Consider the following 24201-nt stretch of genomic DNA (forward strand, 5'->3'; position numbering starts at 1 on the left):
AAGACCACGGTTTTGTCAAAGCCAGTAGTCAACAGATTTTTTTTTATTGACAATTAATATCTGCAGTTGATATTAAAAAGATGTCCTATTCACAGAAGCCAGGAATGTTTTCGTTATAAATCACAGCGGAAATCAATGCAAATAATATTGCAATCAAACATTACAGTAGCCCATCCGACATAAATCATACATTCACTGCAAACATTTTAGCTTTGATATGCACTGCTGTTGAGTTCTTTTAACAGGTACATGCCATGTGCAGAGAATAAACAATTACGAAGGAGAGGGTGATTATGGATTCAATTAAGTAAACTGATTCCATGGTTCAAATAAGGAGTTATTAAAAGGACTATAAAATAAGTTATTTCAAACAATAGAAAAAAAAACTAATACTTTCTTTACACAAGTAAACAGCAGATGATACAAAGTAAAAGAATGTGTGCACAGTCATATTTCTGCATTGCAATAATCTCCCATGAACTACTGTTATTGTTTGTGGAGAAAATATGTCTCCCATGGGAAAGTGTGGGTGGTAAATATTTCTTGCTTACAGCTCCTTTAGGGATAAGACATCTACAATAGGTTTATTTTTTCACCCCAACCTGGGCAAGTATTTCAAAAGCCAAAACAACTGGTTTGTCATTTCAGCAGGAGACAGGAACTCCCAAGCGACCTGAAATCTCACTCTCCTACTCCACATGCACCTTTACACAGAGCACAGCCAAGACACACAGCTGTTTATGGTTACAGTGAGGGGACAATTATAAAAGCCCAGGATTTAAATCATTTTAATGTTGAAAACCCAAACCAGAAGACTTTGCGCCAGGATAGCAGCAGGTTACTTTTCTGAGCCACACTGCCCTCTGATTTGCTTTAAGTACAAGCATATTTCAGAGAAATGTGCAAAATAAATGACACTGTGGGTATTAGTGTTGTAAAGTGAAGGAAAAAAGGGGGGGGGGGGGGTGACTCACACATGCCAGTTATGCGTGGAGGTTGAGTCAAAGGACTTGAATCATAAAGCTCATAGTAATACAGTCATGAAAGCCTCAAAGTTAAACCATGATCTGTAAGCAAACATCAATACAGAAGACATAGCAGTGCTATTTATACACCATTCTCAATATGATAAAACTGTTGTCAGGCCATGCTGAATATCCAGACAGAGCACTTGCATTACTAGATTGATAGGAATAAAGTTCCTTCAGATTTACTGAATCCTCTTTTTAATGAGCTTTTCCAGTTTGCGGATCCGGGAAGATTCTTGTTCAGGGGTGGGGGCGCTGAAGGACAATGATGGGCCACCGTCTGGTCCTGATGGCGGATTAGACAACCTCTGTCTGAAAAGCTCCAGCATGGTGCTCTGCTCACTCCGTTTCAGGCCCTACAGAATTAGGGGGGGGGAAAGAGGACCCTTTTGACCAATGAATTTCAAAGATCTTTTCAATCATTTATGTGCATAGCTTACTGATGGTGGAGCGATGTTCATTTAGTGGTTGTGAAGTCCCATCGGTAACCAGTAACGTTGTTATGTACCACAACAATCTTATTCCAAAGAGCTCTTTGCCTCTACCCATCAGATGTTTGTATACTTGCATTCAGAGGTGGGAAAGCCTTTTTTCTAACCTATCTACATTCACTAACCCAGCTGATTTTAATTTGCACTGGTGAGAGGAAGAACTACTTGGTGAAATCAGCTGCTGTCTTGCCTTGCCTTGTCTTTCCATACTTCTTTTTCTTAGAGTGTTTGATTGTTATTCCCGTCATTCCACTTTATTAAACAGAACTTTTTTATGGATTGTAATATTATGATTTTTCTGCATATATTTTTTGTGTTAATAGCATCATCTGGTCTAAATTTCATGGGAATTGCTGCATTGGAACGGTTTAATAAAAAAATTACAAAGTTGACGTGTTGAATACTTATTTCCCCCAATGTTACATACAATGCATATTACAAGATTTTATCAATTTTAAAATTCCTTATATGTGGAATCCCTGATTTACTGGTGGTGGGATCTCATGAAATATGAGGATGATGCACATAAAACAGACTCACCTTCATATCTAGAATCTTTTGGAACGTCTCAGGATTGCTGTCAGCAAGGAGCTTGATGTAGTTGTCCACAAAGACCACGGACGGCTCGTGAGGGGCCATGACCACCTGAGAGGTGAGGAGAAACGCGTCAGTTAAACTCCAGCTGGGCTTTCCAAACTCAAAACTAACATTTTGTTGGGAATAATGAGAAAGTCTCAATTGAGCAGTAAAAAGAGGTTAAATGGGGTACAGGCCTGAATTGTGAATTTCTTTCTTTTCCCTCCAATTTTGAGAGTGGAAATAAATGTTTAACTGTATATCTTGCAACTATTTAGATTTGTAAGAGGGCAGAAGAACACATGGCTGACAGATGCAACTTGGGGGGGGGGGGGGGGGGGGGGGCATTTTAATCAGCACCCTGTGCAACATTCCCCATTATACAGTAACTATTATTCTTTCTTTTCTTTTTACTCTCAGTACATGAACGCATAAGCCAGGATATGCGGATCAGGGTCAAGGCAAAGTGGGACACGGAACACTTCGGATGGTCTTGAATTCTAAACGTTCCTTCCTTTCCACAGAGTGATTTACTTAGCGACCGTCCTGGAGACAGGCCAAGGAAAAGCCTCGAGGAGGCTTGTTGTAGTTACCTCGTAAAAGAGAAAGAAAGAATAGAGAAAACTAGAGGAGGGGGAGAAAGTCTGCCTTTCTGTTCATTTCCAAAGGAGCCACAATGGAGAGAGACAGGCAAAATAATAAAAGAAAAAAACCTATAAGACTGTGGAAAACAGCCACGTCTCACAGGCAGCAGCAGCAGAATGCTTGGCTCGCAGTGTCTCCTTCAGCTTCACATCTCTCTGAGGTTTGGACCCTATGATGGGCAGGAACTCGTTCCCCGCCAAGGAAAGAGAGAAAAAGTGAAGACATCTTTAACAGATTACTCTCCACGTTTACCCAATAATGAGCATCATGTGGAAAGCCAAGCCACCACCAGCAATGAGGTCCTATTTCACCCCTAAACCACTTAACGGGTGTCGCACTTAACTGATGTAATTCATCAACGATTAAGAAAGAATGATGACAAAGCGAGACTGTGGTGGCAAATGATTGTGCTATTGTTCCACGAAGCAGAACACAAAAAATAACCAATGCTTTGTTTGGCCACATGGCAGCAGAAACATTGATGTTAAGAAGTGTACTGAAGTATGAACCGCTCTTCCAGGAACTTCAGAACAAAATGCTGATGAAGATGGTAATTACCTAAGAGGCACCTGGGGCCCAACAAAGCCAATCATTAAATGCCAACCAAATTTTAAAGACCCACCATATGCAAGGGTTTCTTAAGCAGACCTTCAAGTGTCTATGAATGGCCACTGGTCATGTGCTTATCATGTTTGACTTGTGAAATCTGGCTGCTCGTGTTGTGGGAAGATCAGGCTGTCAGTTCACAGATAACTCCGCTATTACAGGGATAGTTCACCCAAAAATCCCTTACCGTTGTCATGTGTGTATTGTTCATTTGTGTTTTGAAAATGAAAGAAAGTCTTTTGGGTTGGGAACAAAATTTTCATTTTTGGGCAAACTATCCCTTTAAGTTGGTTGGTTAGTTTTTTAAAGCCATGACAGCTTCCTTGACTTTTTTTTTTCATGACGAGTAACAAGTTTAAATACTATTAAAGAACTATATAAAAACCTATATAAAGTTAATTTTTGTTTTGCTAAAAACTCAAGAAGGATTTAGGATTGACTTTCTTCAAAACATGTTTACTGAGAAATATAATAATCCTAAGAGTACTTAAACCAGCACAATTTAATAAAATTTGTTTAAGAGATAGTGGACTATGGCACTGAGAGCGTGATATATTCATATAAGACCAATTAGAGCTGAACCCATTATGAGCATTAGGTGGATTAAAGCTGAATTCTAGACAGTTAAAAGTCCAGGAGCAGGAAAGCCCCAGAGAGCCTGTTAAAAGCCCATGGAGCATGCATAGGAGATAGCTGGAGATGCTGGAGACAGCTGGATGCTGGAGACAGTGGTCAGGGAGAAGAAGGATGGTCTGGAGATCAGGGGGATGAAGATCCACTGAGAAACAAGCTATCCATTCCTCCAGTTGTATTTGATACAAAAGAGCTTATATGTAAATATAAATTGAGATCTATGAGTGAGGATTATTAAACTGTGGACTGCTAAGCTGCAGGGAGGAAAGCGAAGGCATGCGAGCACTTCCTGTCTTTCACTGAAAGCTCATTAAACCAGATGTGCACAACTTAGTAAATAACTGCGCTGCACCACGCAGAGCTTTATGAGCAGCTGATCATTTAAGACTTTCCTGTATTGAGCTTCTCAAGAGCGAACCGGGTGAGCAAATTCTCAAATGTTTAATATCTGGGAATGCATGTGAGGTTCCCACCTTGAGGATCATCTCCGCTCGAGTCATTCCTTTAACCACTATTTTGGTGTAGCTGGCCGGGGCTTTACGGACCACCTGAGAGCCAATGGAGGGGAGGTCTAGAAGAACGGTCTTGAGGGAATGTGTGTCCAGGAGTAACTGTTCAGAAGAAAGAAAATAAAGACATATGTTTTGAAGGTCCATGAAACCCAAACATCCCAGTGTCTAAATCCCTAGCTACCTGCTCTGCTCCAACCATGCTGATTGGCTTACACCTGAACAGGTGGTTGATGAACTTTGGAATGAAGGAGCTGGAAGGTATGGATGAAAATATAAGAGTCAGTAAGAGGTTAACAAACGCTGTGAACATTATGATGAGCCTTTGTTGCACCGATTAGTGAGTGACTCTGGGTACTGACTTGGTGAACTTAATGCAGAACTGGGTGAAGTATTTCCGGGTGGAGGCCAGGTTGTCTCTGATGATGGGCACATTTTGTTTGATGTGCATGATTACAGAGGTCACATACGGGCTTTGGTCTCCCACATGTTCCACACTCTGCCACGGCATCTGTACAAACATACAGAAAGTCAACTTCAAGGCTAGTATATTACTCTAAAGACTCTCTGGACATTGTTAACATTGACAAAAACTAAAAAAAAAGTTTTACAAACTGAAATACAATCAAATAAATATTAAATGAAAACCTCACAATGAAAACACTGAAAACTAGAAAAGTTCCCTTGGCAACTAAATGAAATAAAATAAGTTTATGTTGAAGCTCCAAATTGACAAAACCTAAAAAATGAAAGCTAAACAGAAACTAACAAAAAATGAGAAAAGCACATAGCAAAAGTCCTGAAACTTAAGATGAAATTAAAATAAAAGCTGAAAATATAAAAATAAATGCAAAGAATAAAAGAAAAAAAAGACAGCTATTCAAATTCTGCCTGATAACAATAAACCAAATTATTTTCATGTTATGGCCAATAACCTGGTTAATATATAAAAATTTTTTTTTTACTATTTTATCTCATTTTAAAAATAAATAACATTTAGACATCACATCATTCTAATGTTCATTGATAAACATTTTGAGATTTGCTAAACATTACATTCAACAGTGTTATTAAAGAGATCGTTCATCTGAAAATGAAAATTACTTTAGGGTGAGTAATTCATGGGATAATTTTCATTTTTGGCTAAACTATCCCTTGAAGTTATTAGTGTTTTTATAGATTAAGTTTAGGTGAATGTTAGATAACAGCAAAGGTCATTTAAATAACAAAATCAGGGAAATTAGAATTTCAGTTAAATATCCAACATCAGCAGGTATGATGAATTAAACCATAAAAACTTTTAATATCATCTGAGGACTGCTATTGTAATGATATGTTACCTTGCTCATTGCTGTGAGGGCTGGATCACATGCAGCATCCAGATCCTGAACCAAGAGCTGGATACTGTTTGAGATGACCCTGCCAAACAGAGAGATTCATGGGAAAATTACTTAACAGCTAGCAATTAATTTCCTTGGGCAAATATGTTTTTACTTCGTATTGGGCATCAAGTTAAGTGTGAATGGTATTTACGTGCTAAAAGTGTCCATCTCCCCAGTTAAATTGATTCTCTCCATTAGGGACTTGTCCACCTTCTCCTTGAGCTTCTCCTCCAGCTGTGGTCATGATATAGGACATGTGCATTATTAAAAACAAAAGACCCTATTCATTTGTAACATGTGAATGAAGAATGTGTAGTGGGTCACCTGCTGTGTGGTAGCCAGGCAGTATTCAGCCGTGCTTAAGATGCTGCAAATAAGACACAACTCCTCCATTGTGAACTTGGCCACTTCTGATCCCTCTTTCTCCTTCAGCAAGCTGCTGATGGTCAGACCACCACTACTGGTGCTGGTCCTGCATGAAAACATGCACAAACATGGTTACCAAAGTACCCTTACTCAACCCTTCTGCCGTCCCGCTGAAAGAAACAAAGAAAAAAAGACTGCATGGAAACCACAAGACAGCTTCTCGAAAACAAAGATCTTTTTTGAAACTTCTAAAGACAATACGGGGTAAACCACACAAGGCGACGGGTGGTTTTTTTTTTTGCTTTGAAGAGCGGTGCAGAGAAACCCCACAAATGAGACCACACGGAGACGACCACTCGCTCTCCTCTCGAGCATCACCACAGTACAATACCCCAAATAAAAGCCCCAGTGACTAGGAGGATCGAACTTCAACCATAAAAAGAGGGAAAAAAGTAGTCATGCGAGGACCAGTCAGGTGGCTCGACTCACTTTGGTAGGTTCCCAGAGAGGATCTTCCAGGCATATTCGCGCAGATACTTCTGGAAGATGGTGGTCAAAGCAATCATGGGTTCTCCGGTGCTCAGCTGCGAGCACTGGACCATACACTTCTTGTAGTACACGAAGAGATCTGCACAGCTGGGGAGCACAGCACCTCCCTCATCTGTCCCTGATTTAGGGGGACCCTGTGCCCGGAAATCAGCAACAAAACGGTCGATCAGCTCACCAAGATTTCTAATAAGACAGAAAACAAAATGATTAATGACAGTAGGACTAGACGGAATTTGCAGAATTTATCTGCATTTCCTGCACTCATTTTGAGGTAAAATCTGCATAATTCTGTAGAATGGATTTAAAGATTAAACACTGAACATATTAAACAGAACAGAATAAAAGATATAAGACTTTTATTGGTAATTCAATTGGTAATAAAAAGCAACATGATAAAATAAATAAATATATTTGCAAGGTTTTTGGAGATAAATTTGTTTTGCTGGAAAATCTACCAAATATTTTTTTTTCAGAAAACTATAAGTTAAATAAAAAAAAAACAAATTAAAAACATGGTGAATGAAAGCAGTCAAGTTTGCAAACTACTTAAAAACAAAGTGAAAAGCTAACACCACATACAGTCTCTAACTATGACTAAAATCTCAATGTGTAAATGTTGCTTTGAACAGCAATGTATTGTAAGGTCATCTCTCTCAGCACTGAGTAATCAGTTAGATGCTAACCCCAAAAGAAGAATGTGGATCCTCTCATGCCAGACAGGTCAGAGTGAACTGGTATAATGCAAGTCATTGTTAACAGAAAGGTCATTCTGCTTTAAGCAGTGCCAACAGAGTGTTACACGGGCCAGAGAAAGGCTTTACAAAAAGCCCTTTTCTTGGGGGCCTTGTGGGATTAGAGAGAGGGTAAGCTAGAAAAAGAGAGGTAAAGACCGGAATCATTTTTTGCCTCAGTAGTGAGGCGGAAAGAGTCAGACAAGGAAACTACTTAAAAGAAGGGGGTACAAGAAAGGGAAGATCACAAGTGCTGAATCTGAAATGGAAGTTGGGAAGGAGGACATTAAAATGACCCTTAAATGAATGGACTACTACTTGTGTGACTCTGAGCTGATGACTGCACAATGTTCAAGCACATTTCACTCACTTATCCTGCGACTCGATGTAAACATAGAGATGAGGCTCAAAGCACTTGGACACGATGCCATGGAAGGGGTTGTCTGGAGCCTTGGGCTTCTTTGGCTGTGAACAGCAAAAAATTACTTAATCAAGAATTTCTTAAAAAGTGTGTTATTTTAGTACCATTGAGTTACTATTTTACTGTTTTTGTCTTAGCTTTAAATATTTTGAATAAGATTTTTTTTATATTTGCTTTAATTTTAGTTTTTGTTATTTTATTTACATTTTGTTTTGTTTGTTTTTAAGTGCCCCTTTATGCCATTTCCAATATTGCCTTTCATACAGTGTATAATGTAGCTGCATGTGAATGTAAACGATCTGCAAAGTTGTAAAGCTGAAAGTGAAAATTAGAAAGAAATGTAAATTGCATGTTGGACTGGCACCAAATGTGGTATCAGTTTCTATCAGAAGATGGGTGGAGTGGACTGCATGTGGTAAAAATGTGGTTGTTGTTGCATAAGAGCGTGAAAATAAAAGTTAAGCAGCCTCACTCTATCCAAATCTTCATCCTTTTCTGATACGTTGTCCTCTCCTGACTCGTCTTCCAAAAAGGGGTTTGTTGGTTCAAGAGGGGTCTCAGGTTTTTTCTGCTGAGAGAGCAAAGGAGAAGAAATATCACAAAACAGCCAGATTAGCAGCATGTTCATGCCCCAGTAAAACCTTTTTGTGCTTGGCAGCAAACAGGCATGGCATCCAAAACATGGTGGTGGTCTCACCCCAGGCCCGTTGTTTAAGGTGCAGCCCGAGAAGCGCTTAGCCAGCAGTCCTTCAAAATTGGTGGTCCTCTGAATAGCAAAGAGCAAAAGCTTGACCTCGATCTCCCTGGCACGGGCTCGCATCAGCTTGGCCAGCTCGGTTCTGACGAGAAAACAAAAAAACAGACAAAGACACAAGGTTGTCAGTAAAACCTAATGTGCCAAGTAGGACTAAGGCTTCAGGTCACTGCTTTTATAGGCCAGTGTCTGCAGAAGCATGGTTTGGCTGTTAAAGAAAACCACAGAGGATCAGTGTTGTATTCAGAAGAAAAGATCCAGTTACTGTCAGCTTAAAAAAGAATCGTTTTGTGAGAAGAAAATAAGCCTACATAGGGAGAAGATGATGGTGTGGTGTATCCATTCTTACATAAAGCTTTGTCCCAAAAAAAAAAAAAAGAGAAATATATTAGATTGGATTACAGTGGACCTCAAACGTTCTTTCCAGGCACTGATGGTTTTGTAATGACTCTCTTGAGAGGAACACACTACTTTAGACTGTCAGTACCACTACTGAAATCCCAGACACATAACCAGTTCCTTTCCATCTAATAATTCATGTCATACTGCGCACAATTATGTCTTTTATTAAGCCATGCCATAGTTTGGAAGTCATGCCATAGTGGGGAAGTCGTGGCCTAATGGTTAGAGGGTTGGACTCCCAATCGAAGGGTTGTGGTCTCTAGTCTCGGGCCGGACGGAATTGTGGGTGGGGGGAGTGCATGTACAGTTCTCTCTCCACCTTCAATACCATCACTTAGGTGCCCTTGAGCAAGGCATCGAACCCCCAACTGCTCCCCGGGCACCGCAGCATAAATGGCTGCCCACTGCTCCGGGTGTGTGCTCACAGTGTGTGTGTGTGTGTTCACTGCTCTGTGTGTGTGCATTTCGGATGGGTTAAATGCAGAGCACAAATTCTGAGTATGGGTCACCATACTTGGCTGAATGTCACTTCACTTAGTTGTGTGCTGTCTAATGTCTAGTCTTCCAAGCTAACCACTAATGCACATGTAAACCCAAGGTGTATTTTCTCAATAGGGTTATGGCTACACTCACACAATGTCAGAATTACGGTAATTACAACTCTACTCAGAACTGTCTCCAGACTCATTAATTATTTGTTTCTATGGCAACACTCATTAAGCCACATCATATTGTTATTGAATACAGCAAAATATATGTAATCACTATAAATGCTACACCTCTATATTCTCTTTTCATATTTTGAAAAACAGTAAAATTACATGAAATAGTTAACAAAAAATGTACAGTTAGCTACATACACTAGTGTTCAAAAGTTTGGGGATTTTTTTCTTCTGCTCAGGAAGGATGCATTTATTTAATCAAAAACAGAGAAGCAACAATATTGTATTACTGAAATATTATTGCAATTATTATAGTTTTAATTTCTTTCAGAAAAAAATTAAAATCTTACTGCACTCAAACTTGAATGGAAGTGAAAGTGTAACCATCTTTAGTTACAAAGACATAACTATACCAAGGATATTTGTATTCAGCTTCACATAACACAGACAAGCTTGAGAAATTGAAGCTTTAATAGAACGTTTACATGTAATTAGAAGATCGACTTATATGTTTTTTTTCTACTAAAAATATAAATAATTCCAAAAACAATAAAAAATATATCCCATGTGCAAATGCAAACTACTTTTTGTGAATAGGTGAATGTCTTTTTTGCCAAAAAAAGAAAAGAAATCATCCACCTTGAGTGAGCAACATTTTCATAGCGTTATGGAATGTTATACTGAACATTTTATATCCCAATATTTGCATAAAAATGTGGATGGAAATCTGACTAATGACATGGATGGTTTTCAAAAGCCAAGAACTTATTCCAATATTATGTGAATGCAGCATTAGTGTGAGATGTTTGATCGTTACCTGGTGATATGACAGAACTCCACAGCGATGCGTTCAGTCATGCACCACTCCTCAGGAAACATTCGCCCATACTTTTCTTCATAGTCCACAAGCTGACGCTTGATCCACGCATAGCGCCGGTCTATCTTGTCGAGCCACGCCACCTGTACTCAGGACAAACAGCAGAACAGACCATAAGTGTGATGGTATAGCACAATTTCAGCATGTACAGGATGCACAAGGTGACACTTACATCCTGGTTTTCTTGGAAGAGCACCAGGTATTCTGAAAGGTGCTGCCTGAGAAACTTTTTGATGATCTCCTGCTTAATCCGAGGATCCAGGACATTTGCCACCAAGCAGGCATCTCTGAGAACAATGCTAGGGCCTCCAGATTTCTGTAAATATCAAACTAAATGTGTCACAGGAATGATAGAGAGACTGGCTAGGCACTAATACTGAGAGGTGATTATTTACGATCTTTTCATCAGAGCTCTGCATCTGTACCTTTGACCCCTGGGCAGGAAAAGTCTCTTCAAAGTCGGCCAGTATCTGCGTGCCAAGCTCGCTCTGTGCCGCTTTAACTCTGAGGAAGAGCAAAACAGATGGGTGAGTGTTAGGATTCACTGCGGTCTAATGAGTTTTAAAAGCAATAAATTCATGATACCACAGGTTTAGAATCTAGAGCAATACAAGCGTCATTTCATAATACTTCACAATAAATTTGTTACAACAAATATAAATCTCAAAAAATGAAATTGATAAAAGAAGATTAAGAGCATTGAGTGGAATAAATCAAGGGCAGGTTTCTCATTTTCTTGTAAATACTGTTTGATTAAAATCAATGATAACTGGCAGGTCTAATGTATAGATCCCATGTTTTGAGAAACATTTTGTTTTGCTTGTTTACTTTCATAAATCCACTGCGTTTACTTCGTCAACAGGCAGTTTGACCAAAACATGTCAGCTGACCTTGACCATTGAATTTCGTAACTAAATACGAGATGTTTCGACATTCCTAGTCATGGTCTATCCCTATGTACCAGTCTCTGTTAGGGCAATGTGAACAGCTAGTACCTAGATCCCTCTAAATGATGGCATCTCTTAGAACAACTGGCACTGGGGAAATAAATGGAACAGAGAGAGAAATAACAGCTGCTTGTAAGAAAACAGATGTCAATTATAACTGTATTAACGAATAAGGCCATACTGTACTTTGGACCAAAGTCTCAGAAATCTAAGAGGCAGTGTAAAGTAAGCCCAATCCCATCAAAAGGGTTTGAATGAACCACAATTTGATAATTAGAAGATGCTCTTTTAGTTTCTGGATTATTTGCTTGCGCAAGCAAACTCAACACAAGTGTCATCCAAAATAAATAAACAAGAGAGATGGAGACACATGTGCTTGCCAGTCAGACACCAGTCTTCAACGTGGCACATGGCTGCCAATTTGCTCTCTCACCAGCTCCATTAAGACCTCGACAGTGTCTGAACCGCAGCACATCCCTCAGCTGCCGCCCCGATCAAACATCTCTGGCACACCTCAAAACCAACCAGACGTCTCCATTTAAGGACAGTCGGGCTCAGAACGAAAGCATCTCAGTTTCTCTATATTTGGCATGAACTAATATTAAGCATCACAAAAATCCAATTAGACTTCACAAGAATTTCCTCAAGACATTTTTGTCCTCATAATATGTGGTAAGCTTGTGTAGTTCAAAAGAACAGCGATAAAATCAGTCCATCTGATAACCAAAGGGGGCTAATATTATTTACATGCTAAATTCCTAAACACAGTCCCCACCCTCATCAAATATAATCTCTTTCTACAACACAAAAGAAACCGACGAGGAAAAAAAAAAAACAAGAGTCAGGCAGCGGTCAGAAACCAATGATGTACTCTGGCAAACTTAAATGCGGTTTTAACAAAACACGGGATTCGCTTGATGTACAAATGCATGCTCAACCAAACAAACTCTCATCATCACTCAAGGATGGTGTTTAACATATGAGGTCTGTCTGCGAAAGCTCTTATGAACCAATGGGGTAAACATGTCTAAAAGGGCACTGAAAAGGAACTGCAGATACATGCTTTTCCAGAGAAACATTTAGAACCTGGAACAATCAGGGGAATTGTTTTTCCAAATCAAACACACCCTTCCTTTCCATCTGCTTATGATACAACAGCTTTATCAGAGCATCCAACATAAACAAGCAATGCAAAGAGCAGAATCATAGGAACTGGAGACCTGTTTCTTTCATAACAAAAGGCCCAGTCTCTAAGCCTGCAGGGGACAGGGACTGCACCACCCAAACTAGAGAGAGCACCTCCTCTGGGAAAGGCTCAAAACAGAGAGCCAGAGTGGGAAAAAAACTTCAATAATGAGACAGATTTCCTTTCTGTGCTGCATTTTCAGTAAACCTAAACAGGATCTACAGACTCGCAGAACCATGATTTAGTCAAATACACAGTGTGTGAGTGAGGCATGTGTCCTTAAGCCTTGTGCTCTTACCTTTCTGAGAGCTGGCGAATCTGGGGGATGCCCATGTACTTCTGGAAGTGCTCGAGCACGTTGACTACACCCTGAAGGAGATTGGCCACCTCCCCATACTGCCTCTTTCGAGTCATAGCTCTGAGAAGGTACAATTAGACAAGCTTTAAGCACACTGTTAGGACTGAGTAAATGGACTAATCATGGGAGAAGGTATCTTGAATAAACATACTCAAGAGAGTCCACTCCGCCAGCCAGCATGTGCAGGTGATTGAGGGTGGTAATAGAAGTGGTCAGGTGACGCTTCGCATGGTCCAGCTGCTTGATGTCCCGTGTGATCTCTTTCACCTGAAGCACATTTTTGGATACAACATAAGTTCATTTAGGCATCACAGTAATATACAGTGTAAAAATGGACGTTCATTTTGAAATTTGCTAATAATTACATTTGTTGATTACATATTATATATGTTGGCAAAGGTAACCTAAAAGTTAAACTAGAAGAAATAAACATGCACTTATTTATTTTTTCTTGTTCAGTAATAAAACCTAGTTTTTTTTATCAATATTTATTCAATACTAAAAACATTTTAATATCAGCTAATAACCTTTATGGCTCCAACATATCATGCCTTCTTTATATCGCTTCACCATATTGAGGACACGAGGACAGGGCTTTGCTATTGTTCTCCTGCCTTCCTCCCCTTGCCCTTCATTACATTCACAGATGGCCAGTGTTACCTTGGGTTTTTAAAAGAAGTGCTGTGGACAAAAACCACAGGATGTCACAGTTTCTTGTGCCTCGGTTACCCAGTCTGTTGGGGTGGGTGAGTGGTAAATGGCTATTTACTCTGGGTTGACCTTCAGGCCTTAAATGACTAGGATCCTGTCTGGAGGGGTTATTTTTACTCACCATTTGCTCCGATTTCTCCGCTTTGTCTTTGATGTCTTTGATTTTTCCGAAGAGTTGCTGGATGGCTTTCTGGGCCTCCTCCAACGCCTGGAAGAGGAGACAAAAGATTTAAGATGACCCAAAACAGCACCGTGGTAGCGTTTTTTAACAGCTCGCTGTCAGTTTGATGTTTTCCGTGAAACAGCAACCTGAAGTTCACTGGTTTGAGTTGAGTTTGTTTTGGGCTGGTTAGGGGATTAGAAAAACAGACACTCAATCTAAATCTTTTCACCACATCAAAAGCAATTAATAATGAACTCATATTTAGTATGAAAATAGAGTCTGAATGGTGTTTTAATGGACATGCTTCCTGCCTGCAGGCCTGACCTTCCATCCACTGTATTATTTTTAGCAGGAAGATCTCTGCACTTTAACAGGGTGGGGACCAAACCACACGGCCTGATGAAACCAGTTTTTACTTGACATTCTTGCAGGCAAAGACTGTAGCAGTTGTGCTGTTGGCTCTACTACAAGTTGCCCCACCTGATGCCACCACATCACAAGGCTCCTGGCTCGACACTGATGGGATCTGATCTTCCTGGCCACTCGAATGCAGAGTCACGGCCAGTGGCACACCTCCCACTGCAGCCACACTGCCAGTGTTTGGACTCTGACAATGCATAATTACTACTTCGTTGCCAGTGTACTTAGAGAGACGTGCCTGGGCTGAGAGCAGAGAGACTTTGACCGTGTCTTTTGTCTCACTCCTTCACAGGCTAATGGAATGCTAACAGCCGGCACCAGCTGCCACCTGGAATTTACCATTTTTACAAGCCACCAAAAACACGGAGATGCTTTGAGCCACACACACACACACAGTGCATCCTCCTTTCTAAGAAAGGATTCTTTAAATTGCATTATTGACTTAATATCTGAAGCAAAACTAAAGCCCGGGTGTTAACTAGGATGCATCTAGTTTAAAGTGCCATATTGTACAGTAGTAGTGCAAGTTAAGAAGCCATCCAGATCTGACATCTGAAAGCAAGAAAGATGAACTGCTTGTTGAAGGATAGTCCCTGGGTTTCCTCCTTATACTGCTGATCAGGAGAATGAGAAAGTGGTTTATTTGGATCTGGCAGGAAGAGCAGCAGCTGCTATGCATGTGGACTCTATTTGCAGTTTCAGGATGTTTTCCCCCCCAGATGGTTTAGGCAGGCCACAAACTATACAACGACATGGATGCTGGTAATGGATGCATTTCCCTGAAGTGTTGTGACTCGACTGAAGAATATGTAGAAGTGTTGAGAAAGAAACATGTTGGTCATTAGGAGAGCTTAACAGCTGCTGACATGCAGGAATGAGAGCGTGCGATTATTTCATCTGTGATGATTATGTTGTCAATCATGTACAGCATTCCACACATGCATTATTGGTAATTGTCTTGCATGCAATTATTTCCTAAAATGCAGAAAATATTAAGTAAAGAGGCTGGTTGTCCCCTTTTAACTTTAACCCCATACTGCACAATATATATTATCTATATTATATATAATATATATTATATATTATAATATTATCTTAGAGTTACAATTTTCTTTGTTTTGTAAGATATTAAGCATGCTGGGTCATAATAAAATGGCAATTTTTAATGACTATGGTCATTTAAAAATATATTTTCTGCCATGTGGAGGATGCACATTTTTGTTTTGCAATCAAACTATGATTCACATTTGTTAGTGAGTAACTTTCATGTTAAAAATCTGCATATATCAAGATTTTTTTTTTTTTAGAATTAATTGCTTAAATATTGCCTAGAAGCAACACTGAATTAAAAATGTACATTAATGTAAAAAGATTTGGGTTCAGCAATTTTTTTTATAATATCTAAAATATATTTTATTCTGCAAGGATGAAGTTGATCAAAAAAAGACTACATTGTTACAAAAAATGTATTATAATTTTAATTTGCAGTTTTAATGAACAGCACATACATATATATATATATATATATATATATAAATAAGTGTTGGATTCATTTATTAATTTTATGCAATGTCCCCCCTCCAAAAAAATGCCCCAGATGACTAAAACAACTCCTAAGACAGGGATCGGACTATGCAGTAAACTTTCCATCCTGTGTTTAAATTAAATATTTATACGACATTCTTGGGGAGGCTCTTTCACGACATTCCTAATAAGCAGCTCCAGATGCCAAAAACTACATGAGACATCCTGATCCCAACTGGCTCCCTGACAGCTATAAACCTCTCATCTGAATGCTCCATCTGGGAACAACAACATGGCAATTTTTTTTAATATGGAAATTTCTGCAGCACTGAGGAAAATAATGTATCTTACCACAAACCCTGCGTGAGACAAAAGGGAAGGCACAGCAAGGGTAGTCCTCAATTACTTCACACCAAATGCTTTGGCCCACTGTTGACTTTCCTTTATGAATGATATCACACATCTAACAAGTTTCCCCACATTGTCAACTGCTTTTCCAATTCAGAAAATGTTTCCAAATACATTGTTGTCAGTTAACAATAGTCTGGAATAGTACTTTCCACACACTGTAAATGTTCTGATAAGCACCACAATAAATATTGTTCAGATAAAGCAAAGACACGGAGTACATTTTTTCCTTTTTAACAGAATAAAGTGTGGTGAACAGCTAATTATTCCACTGAATCCACATCAAAGAAAAAAAAAAAAAACATTACTTTCATTCATTTTATTAACTAAAATAGCTCAAATTAAACTGAAGTAAAATTCATTACAATTAAAATACAAACACAAATTAAAAACTACTATTTATAGAAATTACAAAAAAAAAATACTAGAAATAAAAAAAGTGTTTCTGTAGGTTTTATGGTATAAAGTAAATTGACTTCAATTGACTTTGACTTCAAAACTAAGCAAAAACATTTAAAGGAATAAATTGAAGGGAATATAATGTCTACAGAGCAGACAATGAATTGTATTAGCAAAACTTTAATGTTTCAACAATTTCCAACAGATCTCCCTGATAAAAAATAAAAATAAAAATAGATTCTTCCTCAGCATTTTTTTTTTTTCAGTTCCTAGGTCCTTCTTGTCTTCTGAGAAATTTCAAAAAATGTATTGAGTTTATGATTAAAACAAGAAACTCAAGTAAAAGGATACTGATTTAAGAAATGTTTAGATGTCTGTATGGGGAAAAAAGACAAACATACTGAGGAAGTTTTTTTTTGTAGTGCATGAATCATGCATCACTTTATGAATTTAAGAAGTCCTTTTCTGTTTTAAGACCTGCGAAAACCCATGCAAAATGAAAATGGAAAATTCAAAATATTATATTAAATACAATAGTATCTCAATGATTCAGAAACAACACTGATCCACAGAGCAGGCATACAATAACAGTCACAGATTGGTATTATCTCAGATACTATTTATCAGGCCCTCAGCTTCATCCAAACTTCAAAGAGCCCCGACCCAGTCGCAAATATGGCACCAAATTACCAGCTCTAACTTTCTATACCACAGTAGAGTACGTGAAAACACTCGCTTAACACAAACACATTCGTCCACCTCCTCCACACTGCTAGAAATGTCATCAAGCAGACCCCTGGAATCCTGTTCCAGACACGGATGTCTCATCTCACTGATAAATACTGCACAGACTAAACAAAAAAGCTCTGCAGCGGGTCTTTCCAGTCCTCTCCCTCAGTCTTCACCATTACTCTCAGTCTTGAGCTCTATATAATCCACACTTCCCCGCCGTTACATCTGGGGAAAGGATTTTTCCTCTGCTCTGTGGAAACACCTCAGAAGGTTACGGGCCGTGAGACTTGTGGCCCGGCGTTAATGGTGATCCATTCAGACACAACTAATTTCTGTGTTTGCTGTTAACTCAGGAACAGCTGAACCCTGAATCACAAGTCTAAACTATGCTGCCTCACCACATCTCAATAAAGGGGTCACATTCCACCTCAGCCTGCCGCTTTGTTTAAGAACAGATCTGTGTTGAATCAACATTTCCAATCCTGGTCCAAGAAATAGCAGGACACTAAACCATAAAGTGGAATGGAATTGCTGCTGAGAACAGGGAAATTCAGAGTAAAGTGTGCCTTCCATTCCAGGAAGAGAGAGCGTCTGGGACTCTGAAGAGCCTCGACACTTCCGGAGACACGAGATGGAAGAGATGCACAAGACATCGATGGTTTTGAGAGCCATTGTGAAGCGGACAGAGTGGTTTACCACGAGGAGAGTTCAAAAGCTGCTTTAACAACTACAATGATTTCATTATAGTAGAAAAACCCATATAGCTCTCCCCAAAATTCAAACACTATCATTGTTTCATTTTGTCCACATAATGAAAGTCAGTGGGGTCCAATGTTGTTTGACCTTCACTGTATGGAGAAATGTCCTCCAAAATATCTTCTTTTGTGTTCCACAGAAAAATTACTCTGGAACCCTATTAGACTGGAACCCCATGTGGCATAATGTTAAAGACCTTATGAACGTGGAACCAAAAGACTCACCTGTCTGCCATCCTGCCCCACATTAGTCTGTCCCCTCACCACTGTCCTGATGTTGTCATCCAACCGTCTGATTAAAAGAATTATTTACAATATTAATTTAATAAGATGAAAATCTAAAGAACCGCTATATAGCAATAAATGCAGACAATATGAGGGTCTAAATATTAAAAACTCACCTGATTTTAAGTCGAATGTTATTCACAACTTCATCTATATTCGCCAAAGACTTAAAGAAAAAAATAATTTAAAATCAAGATTTGGAGGGAAAACATATTAAACACTCTTTTAATAATCAACATCTTAATAGTCACTTCTTCTTGCTCAGAGAGAGCAGTGCTCTCTAGTGGCCAAAAAATGCAGACATTCAATAGAGGAGAATTTATATAGTAATGTAAAGAAAAGCATTAACATTAGTAGCATTATTGGTCAATTGCATCAATATGGGTGACCGTGACACAAGTGTTAAATTATGTTTATTATTTATTTGCATTATTGAAGCTAATAATATGTAACAGTATAATGCTGCTTAGATCCAGAGCTTAAATACACATAAAGCCCAAGTATTCTAATTCAGACTCACCTGTTCTGTTGGAAACAAGCTGTTAATGTATTCAACCGCATTGAAGTCAGCTCGATCCAAAGGGTCCTGGCTGGGGAAAACCTACAAAATGAGCAGATAACATTTGATGTAGCCGAGAATCAGGCGTCCACAAGTTTTCTAAAGACGTTCTGTGAGTCTGAAGTGACCATCAAGCTTTTCCACACAGCAATCCGATCAGGTGGCACCTTAACAAATAGATCAAGAGATCCAGCTGTATTACTGACCTTACACAGGAATCATTGGAGGTAGCGAAGAATGATTATGGCTTGACAAACCATTATATTATTAAACAATTCTGCACAAGCTCTCCAACTTTGATGCTTTAGTCACAGACTTTCACCCTCACTGTAATAAACATTACTCAGGAAGCTGCCATCAGACAGATCTGTTTATTAACTAATGCATTTCAGAGTAACGTTACTTCTACTTAAGAGGCATTCATGGCCCAATAGTCACTTTAACTATATATTAAGAACTCGAGAACTCTTTCAGAGATAAAACTCCTGATATTAAAGATAAAACTGTTGACCTTTTTAAAGGTTTTCAATATTTGTAGACAATCAGCAAGCCCTTGGATCAAGGGTATAAACATAAGCTATATTTAGTAGCATTTTTTAATACTATCTTTCATCAAGTAACTTACACAGACTAACATTAGTCCATTTTACGATTCTTTAAAATTGACTTTTTTCATCTTTTAAACGTACTCCCTTGATGAAAACCCTGGATATGTCAAGGTGTCTCCTGTTTTGACACCTGCCTTCAAATCACAAGCTAGCAATGACTGCTTTGCGATTGCTGGTCTGTATGTTAGCTTTAAAACTGAAGTCAGTTTTGACAACAGCTGTCTACGCAAACTAATAATACGTAGCATGATAAATAAAGAAGACATTACTAAAACTGTGAGTATTAATGGAGACTGTTTAAACTGGCTATTAGCATCTCATGAGAAGAAAACAATTGACAGCTTGTGTGCTTTCTCTCTCTCTGACACACTGCAATAAAAACAGACACAACGCCAGTTCATCCGGGTTACCTGCTCAATGGCCAGCTGCACTTCTGGAGTAAGGTGTAATATCGCCTCCAAATCTTCCACAAACTCTAATTCTTCGTCCTCCATCATTGTGAACAATAACAGTCGTTTTATTTCCCTGTGCTGACGTGAATGCTTCTTTACCGTGTCAATGCGCAGGAAAAATAGCGTTTATTAGCGCCATCTGTGGTTCTGGAGGCCCAACACGAACCACGTGATGCTGGCTAATCATATTCACTTTTGATAATATAGTTATAAAAGTAGTGTTTAACTGTTTTCATGATATTGGTCAATAGCGAATCATCTGAAATTCATGTAAAGCTGTAATATTATATCATATTTTAGAAAAGTGTATAGATTTCAAAGTTCCTAGTTCATTCATTCATCAAGTCTGAGATGGAGGCATGAGGAGAAGCAGATTTATTATAAAATAGTGAGGATTAAAACTGCACAAAAGAAAGCTAATTGAGTGCACAAGAGGATCTGATTTCCAAATGAATGTCTCTTATGAGTCTGTTCTTTTTTTTTTTATAAATAAAACACAAACAGCTTAGATTCGAGTCCATTTGTAAGTTACAGGTTTGTGCTCTATTTCTCTCTGGCACCCATTGCTTAAAGTTCAAGATTAGCTCACTGTGAATTCAAGATCTCTGCTGCTGTGTACTTTGTTTCCCAAACTGTAAATGATTGATCTTATTAATCACTGAGATTCTGTCTCAAAGCTCTCAGACAAGATGCCTCAGGAGCAGGACACTACTCTTTGCAATAAAATAAGAGAAGGAATGACTAAATGGAGGGATATTTTCACATGGTGAGTGGATGCAAATTTCCATACAGTGGCTTCTGTAAGTTTCATTCTGTTTCCTTTGCTCTTTGGATCTGAAGTCATGCTGTTTAACATGATAGCCAGGGTTTTGTATTTTAGTATGATTTATACTATTCAAGTATTTATTAATATTTTGAACAAGCTTTTATTTTTTTACTCTTTCATTTAAATTTATTCGTTTTAATTTTAGTTAAAGTTTTTTTTTATTAAGTTTTTAATTGTTGTTTTATGCTTTTTATCTACTTATTTTAATATTTTCAATTTTTTTATTAATTTTAGAACTTCAGTATAGACTTATTTCAGTTAAGCACCATTTAAGTTTTTTTTTTTAAGCTTGGGTTTTTAATCTAATATTTATATATTATTTTAACAGAAAATGGACTATTTTTACTGGTTTCAGTTGCAATACTGTCAGGTTTTATTTTTCAGTGAACCTTTTACTTATTGTTATTGTCATAATTAGCAATGAGAAATGTTAACATTAAATGTATACAATTATTATTATTAAACAAAACTAATAATGTATATTTTAAACACTATATATGTTATATTCAGAGGATAAAACCCCTCACCAATTGGTGCACAGTTATTCCAGCCAATGTTTATCGCAGGCAACTGTTTAAAACTCTGCTGATGGGACAAGGCCTCTCAGCACTGATCTGTGGGACTGCTGTAACATCGCAGTATCTGGCAACCGTTTACTATCTGAATACACCCATGCTGCAGAGCTTCATTAACTACATCCTCCTGGGCATCACTTACACCACTGCACTGATCTTCAGACGAGGTATTCATGTGTTTCAGTCTTGTTCTACTGGTATCCTTTTTTTTTTGGCATGTAATATTAAGGAAACCTTTCTTTTAATGCAGGTGATGGCAATATTTTGCAGATATTAAAGACAAAATGGTGGAAGTATCTCTTGTTAGGATTGACAGATGTGGAGGCAAATTACGCAGTGGTGAAAGCATATCAGTACACCACATTAACCAGCATACAGGTGACAGCTTATTCTGGATCTGATGATATACACTGTGCTTACACTACCACTCAAAAGTGAGGGGCTTTTGAAATATTGTTACAATTTAAAATAACTGTTTCTATTTACAATTTATTGCTGTGTGATACATTGACAAAAGAAGAATCTGATTTAAAATTCTCAATACAAGCCGTTTGTTTGACTACCTGGCCCTATTGTCTGCATTTCAGCTGCTGGACTGTTTTATTATCCCGGTTTTGATGATCTTGTCCTGGTTCTTCCTGAAGACCCGCTATAGGATCATTCACTACGTAGCTGTATGTATTTGTCTGGCTGGGGTGGGAGCCATGGTGGGAGCAGACATCCTTGCTGGCCAGGACCAGGGATCTTGTGAGGAGCACGCTGCTTCTCCAAAATATAACTGAACGGAAAACATAAGCGAAAATGTAAACATTATTCAATCCTGTGTCAACAGCAAGTGACATTCTCCTCGGTGATGGTCTGGTTCTAGTCAGTGCCACTCTGTATGCCATCTCTAATGTGTGCCAGGAATACACAGTGAAGAATCTGAGCAGGGTGGAGTTTTTGGGCATGGTCGGCCTCTTCGGGTCAATCATCAGTGCAATACAACTGTAAGATTTGTTCATGAACCACAACAACAGTAGAGCAGTTGCTGAACGTCAGTTCCACATCATCTGCACTGTTTTATTTTGTCACCTACAGGGGGATTCTTGAACATAATGAAGTGTCTAGAATTCAGTGGACATGGGAAATTGGTAAAGTACAGCAATGCCAAATAAAACCCCTTTCAGTTATGTCAATGACGTCATCCTAGGCTTGATTGTTGGCCTCTCTTCTTAGCTCTTATCCTGGCTGGATATGCGGTCTGCATGTACGGCTTCTATAGCTTCATGCCTTTGGTGATAAAGATGAGCAGTGCCACAGCGGTCAATCTTTCCTTACTCACTGGAGACCTCTTCAGCCTCTTTTGTGGGCTCTTTTTGTTCCAATACGCTGTGAGTAAAATACTTAATTGAGACATAATGTATTTTACATTACAAAATTAGTTATATCATTATATACAAAACTACATTTTTGAATGTCATTTGGTGATTTGCCAGTAACATTTTTCAGATTATATGTTAAAAACAGGTCTCCTGCGTATTATTATTATATATATTTTTGTATAAAGCAAATTTTAAATAAATAGAATGTTCAAAAGAACAGATTTATTTGAAATAGAAATCTTTATCTCTATTTTAAACATTAGTATTGTCTTTACTGTAATGTTTAATCAGTTGTTGATTGATGCATAAAAGTATTCATTTCTTTCCATAAACAAAAGATCCTACTGGCCTCACATTTGAACAGTAATGACTATAAAAGAAAAATAAATTATGAAATAAAAAAATATATATATGCACCAGTGTGCATTTTTAGCATAAGTGGCAATAGTATCTAGATGTGTCCTTGTATTCTTATCTCAGATATTCTGGGTCATTGTGACATGGAGCTTTATATTTCTTTAATATGTGAAGATTTTTAAGTCCCCGGTGTCCTCTGCTTACTCTTTAACATTCCTCACCAAAAAAAACAAACAAAAAAACTTCTTAGCAATTCATTTATATACTGAATGCACTACACACTTCATGTGACTCTTACCTGTTTTATATTTAAATTAACTTCTTTCAACATCTTATTTTTGTTTTCTACAAACGGTCCTTCAATGTTTTTTGACTGAGGTATTTCAGTCCACTTATTTGTTCTTTCTTAGTTCTCAGGACTGTATATTGTGTCACTGGTGGTGATCCTCGTTGGTTTCATCATGTTTAACACCGTCCCTACCCTGAACCCAGCTCTTGCCCCGTCATCTGATGAGGAAGGGTGGGACAATCACGCCGCCGAGTTTGATAACGACAGCACTCAAGGCTGTGTGGATGAGATAACCTGTGCACAAGCAGAGCAAGATCAAATCAAGAGTCAAGTGAATGAAAGGCAGTCAGCATGTGTGGTCATAAACAGTGTTAAAATGTAGTTTTGTTAACTCCATGTTAAAACACACCTGAACCTTTTTTTTATCATAGTTTTTTTGTCATTATATTTGAATAGTGATTATGTTGATAAATCAAATGAATAAACTGCAGAAAAAAAAAGAAAAAGGAAAGAGTATGACACAAATGTTCTTATCTCATGACATCAGATCATTTATATCACTGTTGGCAAACAAACTCATATTTATGGCCCAATAGATCTGTGAATGCCACTGTTGTCACTTTAAACTGATTTTAAGAATCAGAAAAAAAG

General features: G+C 38.3%; 2 protein-coding genes across 5 annotated transcripts; one reads left to right on the forward strand and one right to left on the reverse strand.

The window, feature by feature from the left end:
* Positions 1 to 26: 26 nt before the first annotated feature.
* On the reverse strand, positions 27 to 20262 carry LOC113058482 (vacuolar protein sorting-associated protein 53 homolog). 2 transcript variants are annotated; one of them, XM_026226423.1, is made up of 22 exons: positions 20098 to 20262; positions 19041 to 19121; positions 18637 to 18686; positions 18461 to 18527; positions 13956 to 14042; positions 13275 to 13390; positions 13064 to 13183; positions 11058 to 11136; positions 10805 to 10948; positions 10573 to 10715; positions 8635 to 8776; positions 8410 to 8505; positions 7887 to 7981; positions 6726 to 6968; positions 6195 to 6342; positions 6022 to 6104; positions 5829 to 5907; positions 4851 to 4999; positions 4673 to 4742; positions 4453 to 4590; positions 2060 to 2164; positions 27 to 1384 (listed from the first exon to the last, which is right to left on the reverse strand). In XM_026226423.1, the coding sequence occupies exons 1-22, from the start codon at positions 20182 to 20184 to the stop codon at positions 1211 to 1213; spliced, it is 2496 nt and encodes an 831-aa protein (XP_026082208.1). In that variant the 5' UTR covers positions 20185 to 20262; the 3' UTR covers positions 27 to 1210. The 2 variants fall into 2 exon arrangements, with proteins under 2 accessions (XP_026082208.1, XP_026082207.1); XM_026226422.1 differs by having other exon boundaries at positions 8410 to 8508.
* Positions 20263 to 20435: 173 nt separating this feature from the next.
* slc35f2l (info solute carrier family 35 member F2, like) lies at positions 20436 to 23934 on the forward strand. 3 transcript variants are annotated; one of them, XM_026226424.1, is made up of 8 exons: positions 20436 to 20905; positions 21532 to 21707; positions 21791 to 21918; positions 22128 to 22287; positions 22373 to 22529; positions 22621 to 22673; positions 22759 to 22913; positions 23672 to 23934. In XM_026226424.1, exons 1-8 carry the CDS (start codon positions 20829 to 20831, stop codon positions 23930 to 23932), a joined length of 1167 nt encoding a protein of 388 aa, XP_026082209.1. In that variant the 5' UTR covers positions 20436 to 20828; the 3' UTR covers positions 23933 to 23934. The 3 variants fall into 3 exon arrangements, with proteins under 3 accessions (XP_026082209.1, XP_026082210.1, XP_026082211.1); XM_026226425.1 differs by having other exon boundaries at positions 20824 to 20939; XM_026226426.1 differs by having other exon boundaries at positions 20832 to 20905; positions 21507 to 21707.
* Positions 23935 to 24201: the final 267 nt, after the last annotated feature.

The sequence above is a fragment of the Carassius auratus genome, chromosome 40, assembly GCF_003368295.1.
Source record: "Carassius auratus strain Wakin chromosome 40, ASM336829v1, whole genome shotgun sequence".
Taxonomy (NCBI): domain Eukaryota; kingdom Metazoa; phylum Chordata; class Actinopteri; order Cypriniformes; family Cyprinidae; genus Carassius; species Carassius auratus.

Coding starts and splice junctions, on each gene's coding strand:
- LOC113058482 (XM_026226422.1), bottom strand. CDS start 20,184: ATGATGGAGGACGAAGAATTAGAGTTTGTGGAAGATTTGGAGGCGATA. Junction 19,122..20,097: donor TGCAGCTGGCCATTGAGCAG/GTAACCCGGATG, acceptor CTCATTTTGTAG/GTTTTCCCCAGCCAGGACCC. Junction 6,969..7,886: donor TACATCGAGTCGCAGGATAA/GTGAGTGAAATG, acceptor CTGTCTTATTAG/AAATCTTGGTGAGCTGATCG.
- slc35f2l (XM_026226424.1), top strand. CDS start 20,829: ATGCCTCAGGAGCAGGACACTACTCTTTGCAATAAAATAAGAGAAGGA. Junction 20,906..21,531: donor TGGAGGGATATTTTCACATG/GTGAGTGGATGC, acceptor TGTTTATCGCAG/GCAACTGTTTAAAACTCTGC. Junction 21,708..21,790: donor TGCACTGATCTTCAGACGAG/GTATTCATGTGT, acceptor CTTTTAATGCAG/GTGATGGCAATATTTTGCAG.